Source organism: Microtus oregoni, unplaced genomic scaffold (assembly GCF_018167655.1).
Source record: "Microtus oregoni isolate MIOR12 unplaced genomic scaffold, Mior012 000000F_ref0000247, whole genome shotgun sequence".
Taxonomy (NCBI): domain Eukaryota; kingdom Metazoa; phylum Chordata; class Mammalia; order Rodentia; family Cricetidae; genus Microtus; species Microtus oregoni.
The window spans coordinates 52,825,916-52,844,028 of record NW_024543059.1 but is presented as its reverse complement, the minus strand read 5'-3'; the positions used below and the strand labels follow the sequence as shown (position 1 = coordinate 52,844,028).

Here is an 18,113-nt window from a genome sequence, read left to right as displayed (position 1 = left end):
TACAAGCTTCCCATGAGTTGGTGCCTTAGGGTTCCCGCTGTACAAATTTTAAGTAAGCTTTTGAACCACAGAGGCTGTGCCTTACAGGGAAGTTTATTACAGATTTGTAGGTAGGAACAAGAGGGAGATCGGAGAGAGAGGTGGGGCACTGAGAGGGTTTGAGCAGATCCATCTCCGTCCAGTCAGCTCAGCCATTAGGTGTTCTGGGACCTCTCAGTTTCACTTCCGGACAAGGGAAGGAGAGGACAAAGGACAGGTTGGCATGTAAGGCTGCTTGTGGTGAAAATAGGTTCCTTAAGGGCCAAGGGCATTGTGTGATGTGAAGATGTGTGATGTGAAGATATGGGGTGTTAAGGGGGCACAACTTACTTTTCCATTGCTGTGACCAAATGCCTGAGAAGTATCAACTTAAGGAATAAAGGTTTGTTTTCTTTCGCAGTTGGAGGGTATAGCCTATCATAATGAAGGGGGCATGGTGACAGGGTACAGTCTATTGTGAAGAGGAGGACCATGGCAACCATAGCTTTAGGTGTCATGTCACATTGCCGCATGGCATCCACAGTCAGGAAGCAGAGAGGGATGAACGCTGGTGCTGAGCTCTTCCTCCATTTCAGTCATGGCTGGGGTTCCTCTGCCCAACGGCCAGGCAGGTTTTTCTCCTCTCTAACCCTTTCTGGAGATTCCTTCATAGACCTGCCTGGAGGAGTATTTATGTGCTGATTCTAAATCTCATCAAGAATACCACAGGCACCCATCACGACATCCATGAGATCTCCATGGCTAATTGTTGAACATTGTGAATCTCGTTCTAATTGTGTCTAGATAAAATGTTTTGTGGTATTTTCATGTTCTTTTAGTTAACAGCTTTTGTTGCCAGACCTTATAATTCAGGGATCACATTACAAATACCTACATCTTTTCAAGCTGCAACTGTCTCATGGGCCTTCATAAACGATCAGTCTCTCAGTACTTGCATGATTCTTCCCACAGCAGCACCACAGCAAGCGGTAACAATTAGGACAGCAGTCACTGTGGCTGGCCGTGTGCACTGTGACTTCACTCTGTCCCCCCTGTGAGGGAAGAATCAGAACCCCCACCTTCATATAGAGGCTCTGAGGATCAGAGAGGCTAAGAGCCTTATGCTAAACCAGGTCACACGGCACCAATGGCTCTCTGTACACCACAGTATAACCTAAGCCCATGCCCTCCATTCTGTGCCCATGCCTGTAGCTGAAGTCCTGGGATCAACAGCATCAGCAAACTTGCCAGGGAAGGGCAGTCCTAGCCCGTGCTGCAGAGCACAACAGCTCTCATGTTAAACTGAAAGGAGGTAGTTTATTCTGGAGCCAAACGTGAGTGACCACAGTCTGGGAACACGGTTTCGGCTTACCTCAAATGTGATGTTCTCACGTGGCAACAGTTTTGCGAAGTTCTATTGTAACAGAACAAAGAAAGTTGTATGCCAAGGTGCTTTTCAGTTACATTGGTGGAAATCTTAGGTAGACGGGATACAGCGATGCAGGGAGAACTATTGTAGGTGCCGGCTGCTGTATGACAACCACATCCTAAGGCCTTCAGCAGGCTGGAGTCTGCTGTACATCCAGAAGGGTTCGCCTACTGGTTGCAGAGATGTTGGGCAGGTACAGAGTAGAGCAATAAACTGCCATTAAGGGGAGGAAGGGTGCCCCAGGGCAATGTGGTCCTGGACTTGCAACGTTCCACTTTCATCACATCCCTGAGTATCCAGTCAGCCACCCTAGCAGAAGGACCAGTGGAAGGTGCAATTCTTTCCAGATATTTTTTTCACAGCTTGTTGCCACACCTCTAGGCGTGACCCACAGATTGGCCATTAGTAAGCACCCCTGTTATTCAGATGTAGGCTCCACTTTAATAACTGCATGTGGGATTCTTGATGATAAGCCTAGGAACCCATGTCCAATCCTCCAGAGCCTACACGGTGGACAGAACTAACTCACAAAAGCCGCCCTCTGATCTCCACTTGTGCGCTGTGTGCATGCATGCCAATGCACACACACTTACACAAAAAAATAAATGAATGAATAAATAATGTAATTATAAAAAGAAGTTGATATTCTCTTTTGTGACCTGTTGGTGAAATGGTATTGAGACCATGAATTGTTATGAATTAAAAACAAAAAGTTAAAATCAACAAATATTTAAACTGTTATTCCCCTGTGGTCAGCTTTACCTTTCCTGATTTACTGTTTCAATCTTACTCTTTTCTGATTCACTGGGATAAAAGAAGAGACGCAGTTTTGTGAAATTAATAAATCTCCCTTTAAGGATGGCAGAGACACCTTTCTTCTGCAGAGGGGCCCATTGCTTAAAAGACTGAAACCTGAGTCATATTCCTTCCAGTTCTCTAATTCCACATGAAGCTAGGCTGGGCATGCATCTGCAGCGTCCCCACCAGGCAGGCTCAGCACCTATGTTTAAGGCTAGAAGCCTAATTTAATTAGCACTCTGCCCCTGGGCCAGCCTGCTGCCGAGTGTGTGATCTCCGGCTCAGGAAGACATGTGTAACCCCTGCTCCTTCCGTCTCTAGTCAGCCTCATCAAGGGTGGGTGTCTATAGAGAGAGGGGAGCTCTGCTTCTCCATCAAGCTCTGCACAGGGCTAATTGAGCTGCCAGTCTTGGACCACGGTGTGCGATTGCTGCCGCCGCCAAGAGCAGAGACCCAGGGAAGGGATTGTAAATGTCAGATGGCTCATGTTTGCCCTCGTGGCTCTCGAATTGATCAGGGGAGCTATCTAGTCTGCACGCTTGAGTAGCACAAGCAGCAGACAAGTAGGGAGGAATAAAGTATTCAAACCCCAGTGGGGCAGCCTGCGCCCGATCCCCTCTCTCCCTCGCGGAGTTAATGAGGGAAGGAAAGGTGAAGGTGCCTGGCGGCCTAAGTGCAGGCTTTGCCTCTAGACTTTGCTCCTGCTTATCATGCTCACGGGCTCGTTTCTGTCAGTCATTTCTCTCTTGCGCAGCCTAGAAAATACCATTGCAAATACCAGTGCATGTCTTAAGATCCCAGCTGCAGCCCTTTTGTAGCCGTAACGAAGAAAATGAATTTTTTTTTTTTTTTTTTTACTTTATAAGAATGAGCCACAGCAATCAGGAAGGATGCACTTTTTTTTTCCGGTCTCTGAAACTTCTATGCTCATCCCCCTATTTTCCCTGGAGCTTTAGGAAGGCAACCATAGTCACCTTTGCCCCGGATCGGGACTGTGAGCAGGGCTAGCTCTGGCTTTCTCTCCATCACAGAGACGAGAGATGCCCCCGTGAGGAAAGCACTTACCGCATATGCGTGAGGACCTTAATTCAGTCCCTAGGATCCACACAGAGTTAACTCCACTGCAGCTGTGGGAAGACAGAAGGCTGAGACAGGCGACTCCCTGGGAGGGTGCGGGTTGGCTGGTCGGGTGCGTGCAGCAGAAAACAACCGGGTGGAGCTGAAGACGGCTATACCGAGGTTACTCTCTGGCCTCCACGCTCAGGGCACGGCATGTGTGCCCTGTGCTCACGTATACAAACGTGCGTGCACACACGACCTGAAACTGGGCTCTATTCTAGTGGGCTTCAATTCGCAGATTTGCCTTTCTGAACATGAATTCTCAACTTTAAAAAAAATCATTCTCTTCAGGAATGTGTAGAAAACAACTCAGATGACATATTGAAACCTCTACGACACACTTCTGCTGTCTTACAGGCATCCGTCTCTTACTCACTTACTGTCCTTCCCGTGTTTGTAAATGACCAGAATCTTTTCTGATATATTTTGGGTCTAGAATCACACACTGCTAGTCAAGGGGAACTAGACATTGGTTCAGTTTGCCTCAGAGATGTCAGTTCTGCAACTCGTTCTTGGTGATGAGAGGGCATTTTCAGAGACGTTTATAGTTTTGTTAGAAAGAAAAGATGGTCTCCTCCTTCCTCATGCGTCACTTCAGTTCCCATGTGGTTGGCCAGAGAACAATAGTAAGAGACGAAGGTGTCTGCTGGTGAGATCTAGCTAGATCTCAGAACTCATCACATACCCTGCTGGTGTGATCTCAGAACTAATCACATACTCTGGTTACTTGAGAGCCTCACAGGAACCCTGAAGATCAAATGTGAGAATCACTAGGCTAAAGAGCTTTAAAAACAACAAAACAAAAACAAAAACAACCCCCCTGACTCTCCCACGCTCACACACCTGCTCCAAAGATCAAGGCGACCCTGCAGCTCATGCTTATTGTTTAAGGCGGAAGGGAGAGACTGAGGGAGAAACTTAGGAAGAAGCGGAGAGAGGAAGAGAAATAGAAGGAAGGAAAAGAAGAAGAAATGCGAGAGGGGGAGAGGGAAAGAGCAAAGCCAAGAAAGGGAAGGGTTCCGAAGAGAAAACTGAGAAACTCTTGATTTGAGATGGGTTGTCTAGTGTGAGCCTTCCTTACTACGAGCAGCCACACTTTTCTCTTTCCTAGGGAAATGCCAACTTTGGAAATGATTTAACCCAAATATTCGAGCTGTTGGAATGGCTCTCCATGTTGCTGCGGTACCATGGTTCACAATTATAATTAATGGAACATCTTCCGAGAGCTCAGTGCTGCATGCACACAGAGAAATACATAATGTGCTAAGCATACAGAAACATGAGCTCCGAGGTCCATTTCTTACAAGCAGAGACGGGAAGCAATTAGTGAGACAATTTTCAGCAAGAAGGGGAAAAAAGTACCCGAAGAATCTTGTTTTCCTGAGACATGCCTGAAGATGAGCCTCGGGCCCCATTAAGGGTGTGGTAATAAAGAGGGCTTGGGAGCCACGGGGTGGCTGTGTGGAAAGGTTTTTCCTTCTCAGGAATCAAGATGCATTAGCCTCATTATTTGCAGATCCTTGTCAAGACAAGAGCAGGGGGAAGCAGGGACATAACAGGAGACGGGAGGGGAAGGAGGAGGCCCAGAGGAGACAAGGACCCGTGCTGAGTCTTTTCAGGAGAAAACAATACTCCACCTGGGTGTGACCTCTCTAGTTGAAACAGGTGAAGGCATGCCTGCTCCTACCTTGTCTCCCGCACATCATCCCAGCACCATCCGTGGTACTGACTGCACAGCTTGTCATTCCAGCTGCTGTGTTACACAGCCTCCCCCGTCCACCAGATCTCCCCTGTGTTACACCGTCCACCAGATCTCCCCTGTGTTACACCGTCCACCAGATCTCCCCTGTGTTACACCGTCCACCAGATCTCCCCTGTGTTACACTGTCCACCAGATCTCCCCTGTGTTACACCGTCCATGGTATTGACTGCACAGCTTGTCATTCCAGCTGCTGTGTTACACAGCCTCCCCTGTCCACCAGATCTCTTTCCGGTTCAGTCATTGAAGACTAGGCCCTAGACGAGCCTAGGCTGGAGCCTGACTTGCTGTCTAGAATAACCCCTCCAAGGCAACAGGAAAGGGCATACGGACGCAGCTGCTCCCTAGCTAGGGCCCATTTTCTCTCCTGCATCATCTTTCTTTCTCAGAGTTTATGTCTAAGCAGTCATCTTTGCTTCCTTGGCTGTGTTCTTTAATAGCCCTTGAGAATATGTTTGAGGGGACTCAGTACCTGTCACTCTGGAATAATCTAGTAGGGGAATGAAAAGGCCAAATGACTTAAAAGGCATCAAAAACACTGGACTTACCAAGGTTATAATTTATACCTTTGGACCTGCACTGGGTTAGCTGTAAGCCATCTGGGGCTCATAGGGGCTAGAGATTTTGCTATCATAGGTCATAAAAGACAGTCCAAAGGATTTTAGACGTGAGTCTGCTGGTTTTCTTTAATGGGAATTGCTCTCTAGAAATATACTTTCAAACAGCAGTGAGAGCAAAGCCTACTGAGACATCAAGGGTTGAGCTGCACATGGGTCGAGCTATTCAAGGAGTTTTGTCTGAGTCCACATTAGCTCAGAAGGAGGAGATGCTCCTGAGAGCGGTTCCTCCAACTTGTCTTCTCTGATTTTAGGACAGGGACGATTCTATCTTCCAGGGCACATGGAGAAATACACAGAGACATATTGTTGTTTAAATAGGGTCTTTATTAAATTGGTATATTATCCAAACTAGCCTCGAACTTACAATCTTCGTATCTCTTTATCCAATCCCTGCCTGTGTGCTGGTGTTTACAAATGTGTGATCCTTAATTGGAGACAGTTTTGAATGTCATGATTTGGAACAGGTGCATCAGCAGGTGGTTTCCAAGAGAAACACAACGAATGGGAGGTGGGTGATAGATCTATAGGTAGATCGATGACAGAGGATCAATAGATGGACAGAGAGATGATAGGTGCTTAGATAAATAGACATCTATGTGATAGATTATTGATAGATGAATAGAGAACAGATGATAGATAGCTGATTAGATGATAATAGATTATTGACAAATGATGGGTGATGTTTATCCTTCAGAATTCAAGGTATGCACATATATGTATATTAAACAGATATATAGAAGAATATATATGCACATGTTTGTATATATGAAATGCATGCATCTACGTCCTATATTGTATCAACTCATATAATGGCAGAAGTTGAAAAGCCCCGAGATCTGCTAACTTGCTGGTAATGCAGATGAAAGGCCTGAGAGCTTGAGAGCCCAGGATGCAGATTCCAGTGTGACGCTAAGACCCTAGACACCAGGACTGCAGGTTCCTTTCCTCACTGCCTGCTCTATTCAGGTCCTGGTGGACTGCAATGCGCTAATTCCCATCTGGGGGAAGCTGCCTTGCGGTGCGCTTCGGACGTGATTCTTTCCGGATCGCCTTCACGGACAAGCCTGGAGTTACTGCTTACCTGGATATCTGCATTGCTGACTCAGTCAAACTGACGCAAGGAATGAGCTATCCCAGGAGCTATTCTGGCTTCACAGCAAACCACAAACCTGCAGCAGTGCCCGGGCCAGCACCCCACAGAGAATGAGGCTGTCCAAAAACAGTATGAAGCTCGGAACACCTCGATTTGGAATATACCAAATTTTCCTTGGCCAATCCCATTTCTCTTGCTGTCCTCAAAAGCAGTAATTGCTGTTGGAATTTCAGCATTTCCTGTCTCATATGTCTCCTTTTCTCAGTGGCTGAGCACCTTTATCTGATGCTACCCAGGCTTGAACCTCTAGCATGGAGGGCAGATCCCCTATTTCTTTTATTTATTTAAACTTCCATTTAATCTATTTCTGAGCATGTGAATATGTGTATACACATATCATAGCTTGAGTGTGGAGGTCAAAGGACAGCTCACGGGAATTGGTTCTCTCTCCTTGACATTTGGCTCCTGAGGATCAATGCAGGTTTTCAAGGTTGACCAAATTGCATTCACCCGCTGAGCCGCCTTACCAGTCCAGGTCTCTCGACCCATGTGCGTGAAATGTTTCACTTCCTGTCCTTGTGAAATCTCGCCTGGCATCAGTGCTGACTTCATTACTAGTGCCATTTACGACGTCTTGCTAGTAACTAACACTAACGGGTTGCTCAGGCAAATCCCAGACAGATAACGAGACTCAGGAAAGAATCTAAAGAACCACACACTTTATGTTTCTGAGCTTTTACCAGTCCTTCTGAAAGGAGATACATTCAGCGGAAGCCCTGTTGGAATAAAACACACTTCCGCACCAATGTTCTGGAGCACCAAAGAGCCTTTAATCGCAGAATGAACACCAGCAGTGATATCACGAGGTAAGGCAATCAACAACATTGTGAGAGACCCAGCGAAGAGGCTCAAACAGAAGCCTGCATAGTTTAGTCTGGGATCACATCTGGATCACAACCAACCCTGACACCTACACAGACTTGAATCACACCTGCCAAGCAACGACGGCACCTTCTACATCAAACTAAGAACAATGCCTCATGCACAGTCTGTATTTGCTCTGTATTTGTATAAGTGCTTCAAGCTTGGTGCAACTCAAAGCCCGCCCTGCAGAAGGGGATTAAGTGAAAGCAGAATAAACGAGGAGATCTGAAGAGACCCCAGAGAGCAGAGCACTGTAATTGGCAGCGAGCCTGCCATAGCGGACTCACTGCTGTCAGCCTGTGGGAAATCTCCCCGTAGGTGTGTGTCAGACATGTCCGCCGCTGTCCTCGAAGCTGTCACTGCTCTGGCGGGAGTGGAAGTGCATTGGGCTCATGGGATCAGACACGTAGCCTGCGTCAGAAAAGAAGTTCAGTTGTTACTTCCTGACCTTCTCGCACAAACCCCTGCTTATATTAACCATTGAACCCAGTGTCACACACAGCTGCCAGACAGCCCTTCGCGACTCTGGAACTGAAGACTGGACCAGACTCGCCAGTGCTGCTAAGATTTAAGATGGAGACATGGTGCTGACACCAATGGACATCTGTGACAAACATCTGCCTTGATGACACCGGGTAATAGTTAGTGTTTTGTGTTTACAGGGGAGCAGCACATGCTGCTGGAAGGAAGCCTGTCATGAGGGCAAAGAGCACAGGTTTTGTGCCAGGCAAACACGTTGTAATCATGGGTCCCTGATTGCTGTCATTGGGATATTCATCAGCTGAAACCTGTCTGAGCATCAGCACCCTCGTCTGTAAGTGGGAGAAAGGGTAGTTCCTATTGCCAGGCTGCCGTGTGTATCTGAGGACTGGCAGTCACTCCGGAGCAGGGGGTTTCTCCCTTTCCACGCTGGTACAGGACCACCCACTACTTCTGCAAAATGGGTGATTTATCAGTAGCTGCCGGTGGTTTATCAATAGCTGCTGATGGCTTTGCTCCTATGACGTCCCAGTTATCTGAGCCAATGCATTACTTTTCAGCCATGTAGCCATATGCATTGGGTACACTGACTTTCAAAGGAAAGATCTCTGTCAAAATCTCTTAGAAGGCATGCATGCCGTGACAAACTCTTTTGCAAGGAAATGCTGCTGACACTGGTACTTCTCCTTTGTGAGGACTGGCCCAGGTCAGAGTTGAGGGCCTGTGTGTGTGTGTGTGTGTGTGTGTGTGTGTGTGTGTATGCATACTCATATGTGAGCATGCGTGAGAGGGCATGTGTGTGTTGGGAGGTGAGATGCGATAAATGAGAGAAAGCCCACTCACATCATTAAATCTTGACTGTCAGTCAGTAAAACAGAACCAACATCTTAGCATGAAAGCATCTCTTTTTTCACTCGGCACAGAGAGAAAGATGTGACGCTGTGACACTTGGAGCACGTTTGCCCCTGAGGAACCCGTTACTGTTCTGGCCGATTACTGTCCCACTGCTGACAGGGGCCATCTGTATGCTAACGTACACTATGAGAACAGAGCCCTTTCCTCGGAGGTTCTCAAGGCAGCTGGAGCTCAGTGCATTGCTCCGAAGCAGAGAGATTTCCCTTTGTGTCTTCAAGGCTTTCCAGTGACTTGGATAGCAGTTCTCTGAAGATGAGGTGCATAGATTCCATGATGTAGGGTCTCTAGGTACTGGTATCAGAGAAGCCAGTGCCTTCTTCCTGAAACATTGCTCTGGGAACAAATGCTGTGTTCAGCCCTCCATGCAATCAAAGGAAGTGGCCATGAACAAATGGCTCATCTTCTAATATTTAGATTAATATAGCGCCTCTCAGACTTAAAGTTGTTATAGGATATCATGGCTCTGGTCCTGCTGATGGTAGTTAAAGTAAAATGATAAGATATTTCTAGTAGGAAATATTAAATATATCATGCTTATCTATAGGAATTCTCGATCTATCCAAACACCCCGATATAGCTAATGGTAAAAGATTCTGTATTTCTTTGGCTTCCAGAGGCCAGCATCAAACTTTTTAAATTAATTATTCCAAAGAACTGTATTAATTCACCACGGAGCAGTCCTGTGAGACAGACCCAGACAGCTCTCCTGTGCCTCTGCGCCAGCTGTTTGAGGGGTTGGATGGATTGCTTTAGACCCTGTGGTGCTCAGCTCACAAGGAAGAACTCTTCCTGGGAAGGCAGCCGTGGGAACTTTACCTTCTGTTCTTCTCCCTGCACACAGTGAGGTGGACTCAGAGGCCTGGGTCCAGGGTAATGACAGCAAAGTGTTTATGATGCCAGCAGAGCTAGGGATTATTTACATGTAGACCTAACATCCTCTTAAGACTTCTTTGCACACAAATTCACACACACACACACACACACACGAATGAGTTTTTCTGCATGTTTGCCTGCAGACCAGAAGAGGGCATCAGATTGTGAGCTGCTGTATGGATGCTGGGAATTGAACTCAGGACCTCTGCAAGAGTAGTCAGTGCTTTTAACAGCTAAGCCATTCCTCCAGTCCCTGGGTATTCATGCTTATACATACACACATAACCTTGAACTCCCATACACTCACACCTAATGTGTACACACTGATGCTCTCACTTATGCACACTCACACATGCACGCACAGCCATGCTCACACACACCGTGTACACTCACACTCATGCAGAGTCTAGCACACTCTATTAAGCTTAATGATAAACGAAAAGTTAAAAGACATCAGTATCAGATTTAGAATTTGTATGGTATTTTTAAATTACCTATTTGTATTTGGTTATCACAAAATACAAATTTTTCTCTGTTACTACCAAAATGAGTGACTGCCACCTCCCTAAGAGTGGTTTCCTGGATGTGCGCCACCTACCGTATTTGTCAATGGTTGAGTATTGGGTGGTGCTGTTCGTTTCCTCCAAAGACAGGCCTGGGCTGGAGTGTGTCCCCACACTGGAAGAAGAATGGGACACTGCTTTACATGGGGTGCAGGACTCAGAAAATATCATAAAACAGAAGTCAGTCATCCAGCAAAGATCCCAAGAAATGCCAACAAGATGTCTACATAATTTGGATTTATTTATATATTGTTTGGGTTGAGCTCAGATCTGTTGAGTAAGTTAGATTAAGGTATAAGCCTTGGCCTCTTCCTCATAGGTTATGGTTGCCAGCAGTTTAGCCTTGGGTGTCTCCGTCTATGAATCTGCACAATAAGAGAAGACATGAATATTTCTATCATCTTGTTTTAATGGTATGATATATGTAAACAGAGACTGCTCTTACCTTCCCGGCTGCCCAGACCCAAATAATCACACAGAAACTATATTAATTACAACACTGCTTAGCTCATTAGTTCAGGCTTCTTATTAACTAACTCTTACATCTTTAATTAACCCATTTCTATGAATCAATGTATTATCACGAGGTTGTGCCCTACTGGCAAGGTTCTAGGATTTGTCTCCTATGGCAGCTACATGGCGTCTGCTTGACTCTGCCTACTCGCTCCCTCTATCTTTTCCAGCCTGGCTATTTTCTGCCCTGCCATTGACCAAAGTAGCTTTATTTGTTAACCAACAAAAGCAACACATATACAGAAGGACATCCTACATCAGATGTAAATAAAAACAGTACTGGAATCTAGAGGCAACCAATACTGCAATCTTTACTTAAATGCAACTAGGGACATTAATGTCTTAGTAGGTCTACACAAATGCAGAACTATTATGAAATAATAATGGTGCAGACCTGAGTTAGTGTGTCCGTGCAGCCCTTACCTCTGTCTGTGTCAGTGTGGCACCATCCTCCCAGTTCACAGTAAAGAAAATAGTGTCTCAGAAATGAGCTTTCAGAGGCCAGGTGTGTCTCATCTAAACTACATCGAAGCCGGGTGTGTCTCATCTACATCCCAAAGCCTGCACACTTACCTGCTCCTCAGAGATGCACGTCCCTCAGGGTTCCCAGATCCTCCTCTTTCCCCCAATTTCCACTTCAGTTTGTTTAAGAGGTGACTTCCTCCCTGGTCCTGATCACTGATCCCCTCTGTTGCTCACTGCACACACTGCATATCTGCAGGGTTTGCGGCATTCATTTGGTCTTTATTGCTCTCAGAGCAGCTTCCGTGGGGAGCCCAGAACCTCCCCTCAACTCCATCCCCTGGTCCATAGCATACTTCTTCATACCATCAGCTCCCCAGTCCCTTCCCTGGCTTTGGAAACCGGCATCAGTGTCAGCCAGTGCCACCGCCAAAATTTCGGGTGTGTACTCCAGTCTCACATTGCAAGCAGGGCTAATTTACAAACACCACCATATCCTCCCCTCTCACTCTTCTAGCAAGAAAACCTCTTTCTCCTCAGGACTTCCGCAGTTCTCTCCTAATTGGTCTCTCTGCTTACACTCCTATCTCTGAATGATGCGTTCTGTCCATATTTTCCATAGTGTTCATTTCAAAATATAAAGCAGGTTAAGACAACTGCCTGTGTAAGCTTCCCAGTGAAACCCGGGCTCACTTGGGACACAATGCAAATGCTCTTCTGTCTTCACTAGAGTCTGCTGTCTCCTCCCCAAAATATTTCCTACTCTTCATTGCACCCCCTCTCCCTAGAACGCTCCTGTTCTTTATCACCCCAGAGTCTTTGCTTCCCTAACTCGCCCTCAAATACTCCCTCCAGAGCCAGATCCCGATGCTGAGCACTTGTCTTGCCTTCACCTAAGACTGGCTCCACTGTCGTCCAGACTTCATGTCACGTGTCCCTTTCTGAGCCCCTTCTTCTTTGATGGTTATTTCGAAGTAGCCAGTCTCCTGCTGTGGTCACTCCATTTCATGATGGTCTTATTTATTTTGCAACTTGCTTGTTATCTGCTTATGTATACACTGACAACTATATCTTAATGCCAAGGACTAGTTTCTTATTTCCTGCCGTGACCACAGCCCTCATTTCAATCTCGGCCCACATGAGACGATCAACCAACAGTTTTGAAGAACGGAATAAACGAATGAATTCTTAAATGATGCTTGCCACTCCCTCCTTCGTTCACTGAGTGCATCTGTAATAAAACCTTAGCCTGTCCCTGCTTGCCCTGGGCTTTGACGGTCAAAGGCTGGAGCCCTCTTCTGTTCCTGTTTTTGCCTTCTTGTGCATTCGTTGGGTCTTGTATCCACCATCAACAGCTTCCCCCATCAACACAAGTTCAGCCACAGCCACTGGCGTTGAATTTTCAAAACATCCCCAAACATTCTATTCCTCATGGCTCTGCCTTAGCTACTTGCCCCACTTACGTGAGTGTGATGACAGGTCATGGCCTTCCACAGAAAGCAGGGCGCACTACTGCTAGGAATGGGAGCTGTATGCTAGACACCTGGAGTTGCATCCTGCACCTTTGCTTTCACTCTATTGCAACAACCGACTGGGGTCTCAGTTACGCATCTCTAAAGTAGGAAAATAACAAGACTCATGTTGGGAGGTTGATTGTGAGTACTGGTTAAAGTCTTTCGGTGCTACAGTGCTAGGAAACACTCAGTGCAAATCGCTTGAGTTTAGTATCCATCCAAGTCAGTGAGTTCTGTGGAGGCCTCTCGAGACGCCCTCCTCCTCTTCCACACCCTTCAGTACACAGCACTATACTCACAGTGCTACTGTGAGTCCGCCCTGGTGTAGAATTGCCTGTAGCAATGCACCATTGAACTCAGTTACACAGAGGAGAAGCAAGATCCTGTTCAATGCTGTACTCTCACCGGGCGTCTTCAGTGGCTCACAATCAAAATGAAAGTGTATTAAATTAAATCAAGAGCTTCAAAACTGTTCCTTCAGAGAGGCCCGAGTTTTCAGCATGTCAGCTCACTCTTAACTGAAGAACTGCATCTCCTGCCTCACCTCCTTAAGCTACAGAGAAGGATGATGTTGTAGAGGGAGGGAATGGTTACAGAGAGGAAAAATTACTGCCTCAAAACATGACTCAGTGTCATCTCAATCAACATTACATAGTAAACAGCCATAATTCTGGTCAACAGACTGTTGATTCATTTTCCAAATGAATTTCTTCTCTCAGTGTTGGGAGCCTCCCTAGGACTGTAACTCCCTCGGAGCAGTGTGTTCTCGGCAGTAGTCTTGGCAACAAGATGGTAATAGAGAATAAATACTTTATCACCAAAATGGCTATCTGGTTTCCCTTGAACAAAAGCCTGTCTCTAGGATGCCCTGGGTGTTCAGTGGCTGAATGCAGTTCATGCCTGGGAACTTAACCTTCCCCAGGAGATGCCATGCACAATGGCACTGGGCTCCGTTCTAGGATGACAGCCAGATGGATGCCAAGCACACCCAGGTCAAACAAAAGAAGAAACTAGACCCTGGTGGATGGACCCATGTACATTCCACTCTCAGCAACGGTTTCACAGATGCACAGAGTTTGGGGCACGTGTCAGGGCTTGGGCTGAAGTAGTGATCACAAGACAAACAAACAAAACAGCAAGGCCCCTCCAGTGAGGCAGCACCCAGAGCAAATGCCTGAGACCGTGAGCCCCTGGCAGGTAAGGCGAGCACTGGCTTCAGAGTGTTCCGTTGGTTTTTGTTTCTCTCTGTGTTGTTTGTATTTTGAGGCAGGATCTCAGGTAGCTGAGGATGGCTTTGAATCTGGACCTTTCTGTCTCCATTTTGCAAGTGTCTGAGTGATAGGCATTAGTCACATGTGCGGTTCAGTCATCACTGAAACTAGGCAGCCTTCTTCGCTAAAAGATGACTGTGTCTGTGCATGTATACGTGTATCTGTGTTTGTATGACTAGGAAATCCTATGTGTATTCTTTGTGAGTATAAGGTAAATTTTTGTCTTATAAAAAAAGAACAAGGTAGATTTAAGACTCTGTGTGTGTGTGTGTGTGTGTATGTGTGCATGTGTGTGTGTAATATGATACGATGCCATCTGAGCACGCAACAATTTCTCACTTTGGACTCAACAATTCTCATACATTCTGCAACTTGCACAGGCTCAGCTCCCGCTGTTGGCTGAAATAAATGTGACAATGATGTCAATAACAAGAACACTATGCAAAAATTATTATCAACTGAAAAATAAATTGAGATATGTGTAAGGCCCCAGAGCCATGGATAACATACAAGTACCTGAAGATGGAACACATCCCAGCAAGGGCCCACTTCCTCCAGGGCATAGATTATAGCATCTACTGACTCAGGACATGGGTTAATGGATGGTATCATAGGCACCGAAGCAGACAGGCAGGACTAAACCCCTTCATTCTGTACTCTTTCAAAATGGCTTAGGTTACTATGGGCCACCAAAGTTGAATAAGAACAGGAAACTACATAGATTTGCTGTATGGTTATGACACAGAGAAAGAACACACATCTAGAAAACACCTCAGCTAGAACACACATCTGGCTTCCAGCAGAATGTTGGACAGATTTTCTCATGACTTGGCCAGTAGGAAAGGGAGACTTGTCTCATAGGACATGAGATTCGAGGGAATTGTAGTGACTGACTATTCAGAGGTAACTTGGTGTCTGTACCATCCCCTGTGGGTGAGCCTTACGCAGCGTGAATAGGTGAGTCAAAAGTCAGAAAGCAAATTCAGCTGTTCACAAAGGTCCCTAATCATTCCACCCCGGGAATGTGAAAGCCAGGGCTGGAGCAGCTGTTGGGGCCGGGTAGGAAAGGTGTCTCTGGGAAGTCACCGAGGGATGTCTCTGTTGTTCTTGTCCTTACGTGCTCAGAAGGGCTTCGTGGATGATGTGGACTCATAAAAACCTGGCACAGTAGAGAGTTGAGTATGGGTCACAGCTCCCATTTAGTCGGAGATTTTGATCTTCCTTATCTGTGTGCTTTGACTCTCAGTCAGGGCTGACTGGCTTATTTACACACACACACACTCTCTCTCTCTCTCTCTCTCACACACACACACACACACACACACACACCACAGTGTACCTGGCTATACACTGAATGTGGTGTTTCTAGTTTTTTTGTGTACATAGTTCATTTGATCCATGCCATCTGCCTGAAAGGTCTGTCTCCCTTTCTGAGGAAGAACCAGACTGCCACCAGGATGAAGGTGAGCGATGTGGGGTTTCACAGAAACCCATCATTGCCTCTGAGGGCCTGGCTATGTCAGGCTGGCTCTGAGGAATGCAAGAAGGCTTCACAGAGGGTTCTATAGATAATTTTGTATATATTCATGTTGCAGTGATTGAGAGGTGACTGGAGGGATCCCCTAAAATCAACATTAAGATATCTCTTTACCCAGAAAGGTGTTTGATAAGCAAGGTCCAAGAAGAAATAAGGGAGTATTGTCTGAACAGACAGCCATCTCTCCTGTCAGCTCTCGGTAGTCAGGGGTTGAGCCAGTGTCACAGTGAGTCCTAATGGCCCCATTTGGAGCCTTCACAGTAGACAGAGCACTTGCTCCCAGACCACAGCCTGCTAAATGCTTTGGTATCAGAGAATGAATCCCAATTCTGGCTATGGTATCTCTTGAATTCTCAGAATATCTCCTAGAGCCATAATAACTTCAGACCGTATGACATTCCAAAAAGTCCGCAAAAAATAAAAACAAAAACAAAAACCTTTTTTTGCTATTGCCTTCTTCTTTGGGCAATGCCTGTAGTTTTGGGGCTATGGTTTGGTGAATTATGATAAATGTATACTGTTATTCATGGCTTGGATGTAATAATGGAATTAAAACAACAGAATGAAAAACACAGAACACCTAAGCTCTACCACAGTGACGTTAGAACAACAATCATCTGCGCTTCTCAAGGGCTCTGCTGACTGCACACACTGCTCACTGCTTAGCTGGGAACAGTTTGCTGAAAGCCCCCTAGGCATTTGGGAAAGTGGGGACTTTATCTCCACACTAGGAGATGGAGAGTCAGCTCAGATGCTCAGATGACCGGGACCCAGCGCTCAAGGTTGGCAAGAGGCTGAAGCAGACCTTGAATAAAAGGCCTTCAGAGCTTCAAGCCAGACTTTCCATAATAAACAGTCCACTTAACTGCAGCATAGACCAAACAATTCCATCACCTGGGAACTCACTGACAGTCATGCGCAAGTACCCTCTGTCCTCACAGAAAACGGAGAATCATCTTCCTTATGTCTTGGTCTGATTGATTTTTCTGAACACCATTCTTTTCCTCTGAGCACACCTATGTACCTGTTTCCTTGCAGAGATGTTAAAACATGAGGTACATGCATGTACACACACACATACACACACACACATACACACACACATATATATGCACGTTCACCTATACACCCATACACACATGTATGTACACAATACATACTCGTACACACACATAAATATATGCAAGCACAAATATACATGTACAGACCCACAAACACAAACTGATCTTTTAAAATTCAGCGTTAATGACTCCCACACATCCCCCTTGTCTCGGGTAATGTTCAAGTCTGCACACATGAATTCGTGTTCCTATAAACAACTCCGGCAACACTGAACAACAACAGGAAAAATCATTACAGGCTGCTGTGATTAAACACTCCAGGCCAAACAGTCTTCTGTTCTAATTGGTCCAATTAGGGTTTATGTAGCTAACAATGCCCTCGGGCTACCTGCATCCTGGAAGAATTGGCCATTTGGACTTCACATAAGACGATGCCATCCAGGGCCTCACAGCTTTGCAAATGTTTTTTTGTGGTTTATTGGATCTTTTTGCCATCTGTCAAAACTGTGTTCCTATGCGAGGTTATTGGTACAAACTTCCGGGCCAGGGGCACCCCTGTGCACTTCTCCAAGGGGAATACACCAAGATAGGAGTCACATCTTTCCCTCGAAAGGAAGCCCACTCAGATAAGTTCTATCCCAGTTTTAGTTGGTTGACACCAATCTGGAAAACCAATTCAAAGAAAAGGCAGAGAGACGGCAGCTGAGCAGCTGAGTTGCTAATAAAGGTGTTTACCCTGAAATCAGTGCTCGCCATGGAAAAGGCTGTGAGAAGCTGGCTGAACCTTTTGGCATTTAGCTGGAAACAAACAGTTCTATTTAAAGAGGATATGCCATAAGGGATAAATGCCTTGCTCTGCTCTGCGGTGTCTTTTCATACAGCCCATATTTCCTCCTGAGCAAAGGGTAAGACAGCATTTCTATCAGAATTGCAAACACCTTGGCCTAACTTCGAAACAGTCTAATTATACTTTTATTTGTTAATTTATCCATTAACTTCAACATTATTTATTTATTCAAGACTTTATCCTGGCTGTTGTTTCAAAGCATTGCTTTGTGTTTGCCAATATTCTGTATTTGATAATGTCCTAAATTAAAACAAATTTATTGCTGCCGTTATATAAAATGGACAGTCGCCTAGGTATTTATGGAACCAAATCATCAG

General features: G+C 45.8%; 1 protein-coding gene across 2 annotated transcripts in view; it reads right to left on the bottom strand.

Annotated features, from left to right (window-relative positions):
• Nucleotides 1-7,644: 7,644 nt before the first annotated feature.
• LOC121447239 (serine/threonine-protein kinase TNNI3K) overlaps nucleotides 7,645-18,113 on the bottom strand; it is a 217,186-nt gene continuing 206,717 nt past the window's right edge. For both annotated transcript variants that reach the window (XM_041650381.1, XM_041650390.1), the window contains 2 exons: nucleotides 10,627-10,706; nucleotides 7,645-8,171 (listed from right to left, as the gene is read on the bottom strand). In XM_041650381.1, coding sequence (XP_041506315.1) covers nucleotides 8,086-8,171; nucleotides 10,627-10,706 — 166 coding nt within the window. In that variant the 3' untranslated portion in view covers nucleotides 7,645-8,085. The remainder of the gene's footprint in view (nucleotides 8,172-10,626; nucleotides 10,707-18,113) is intronic.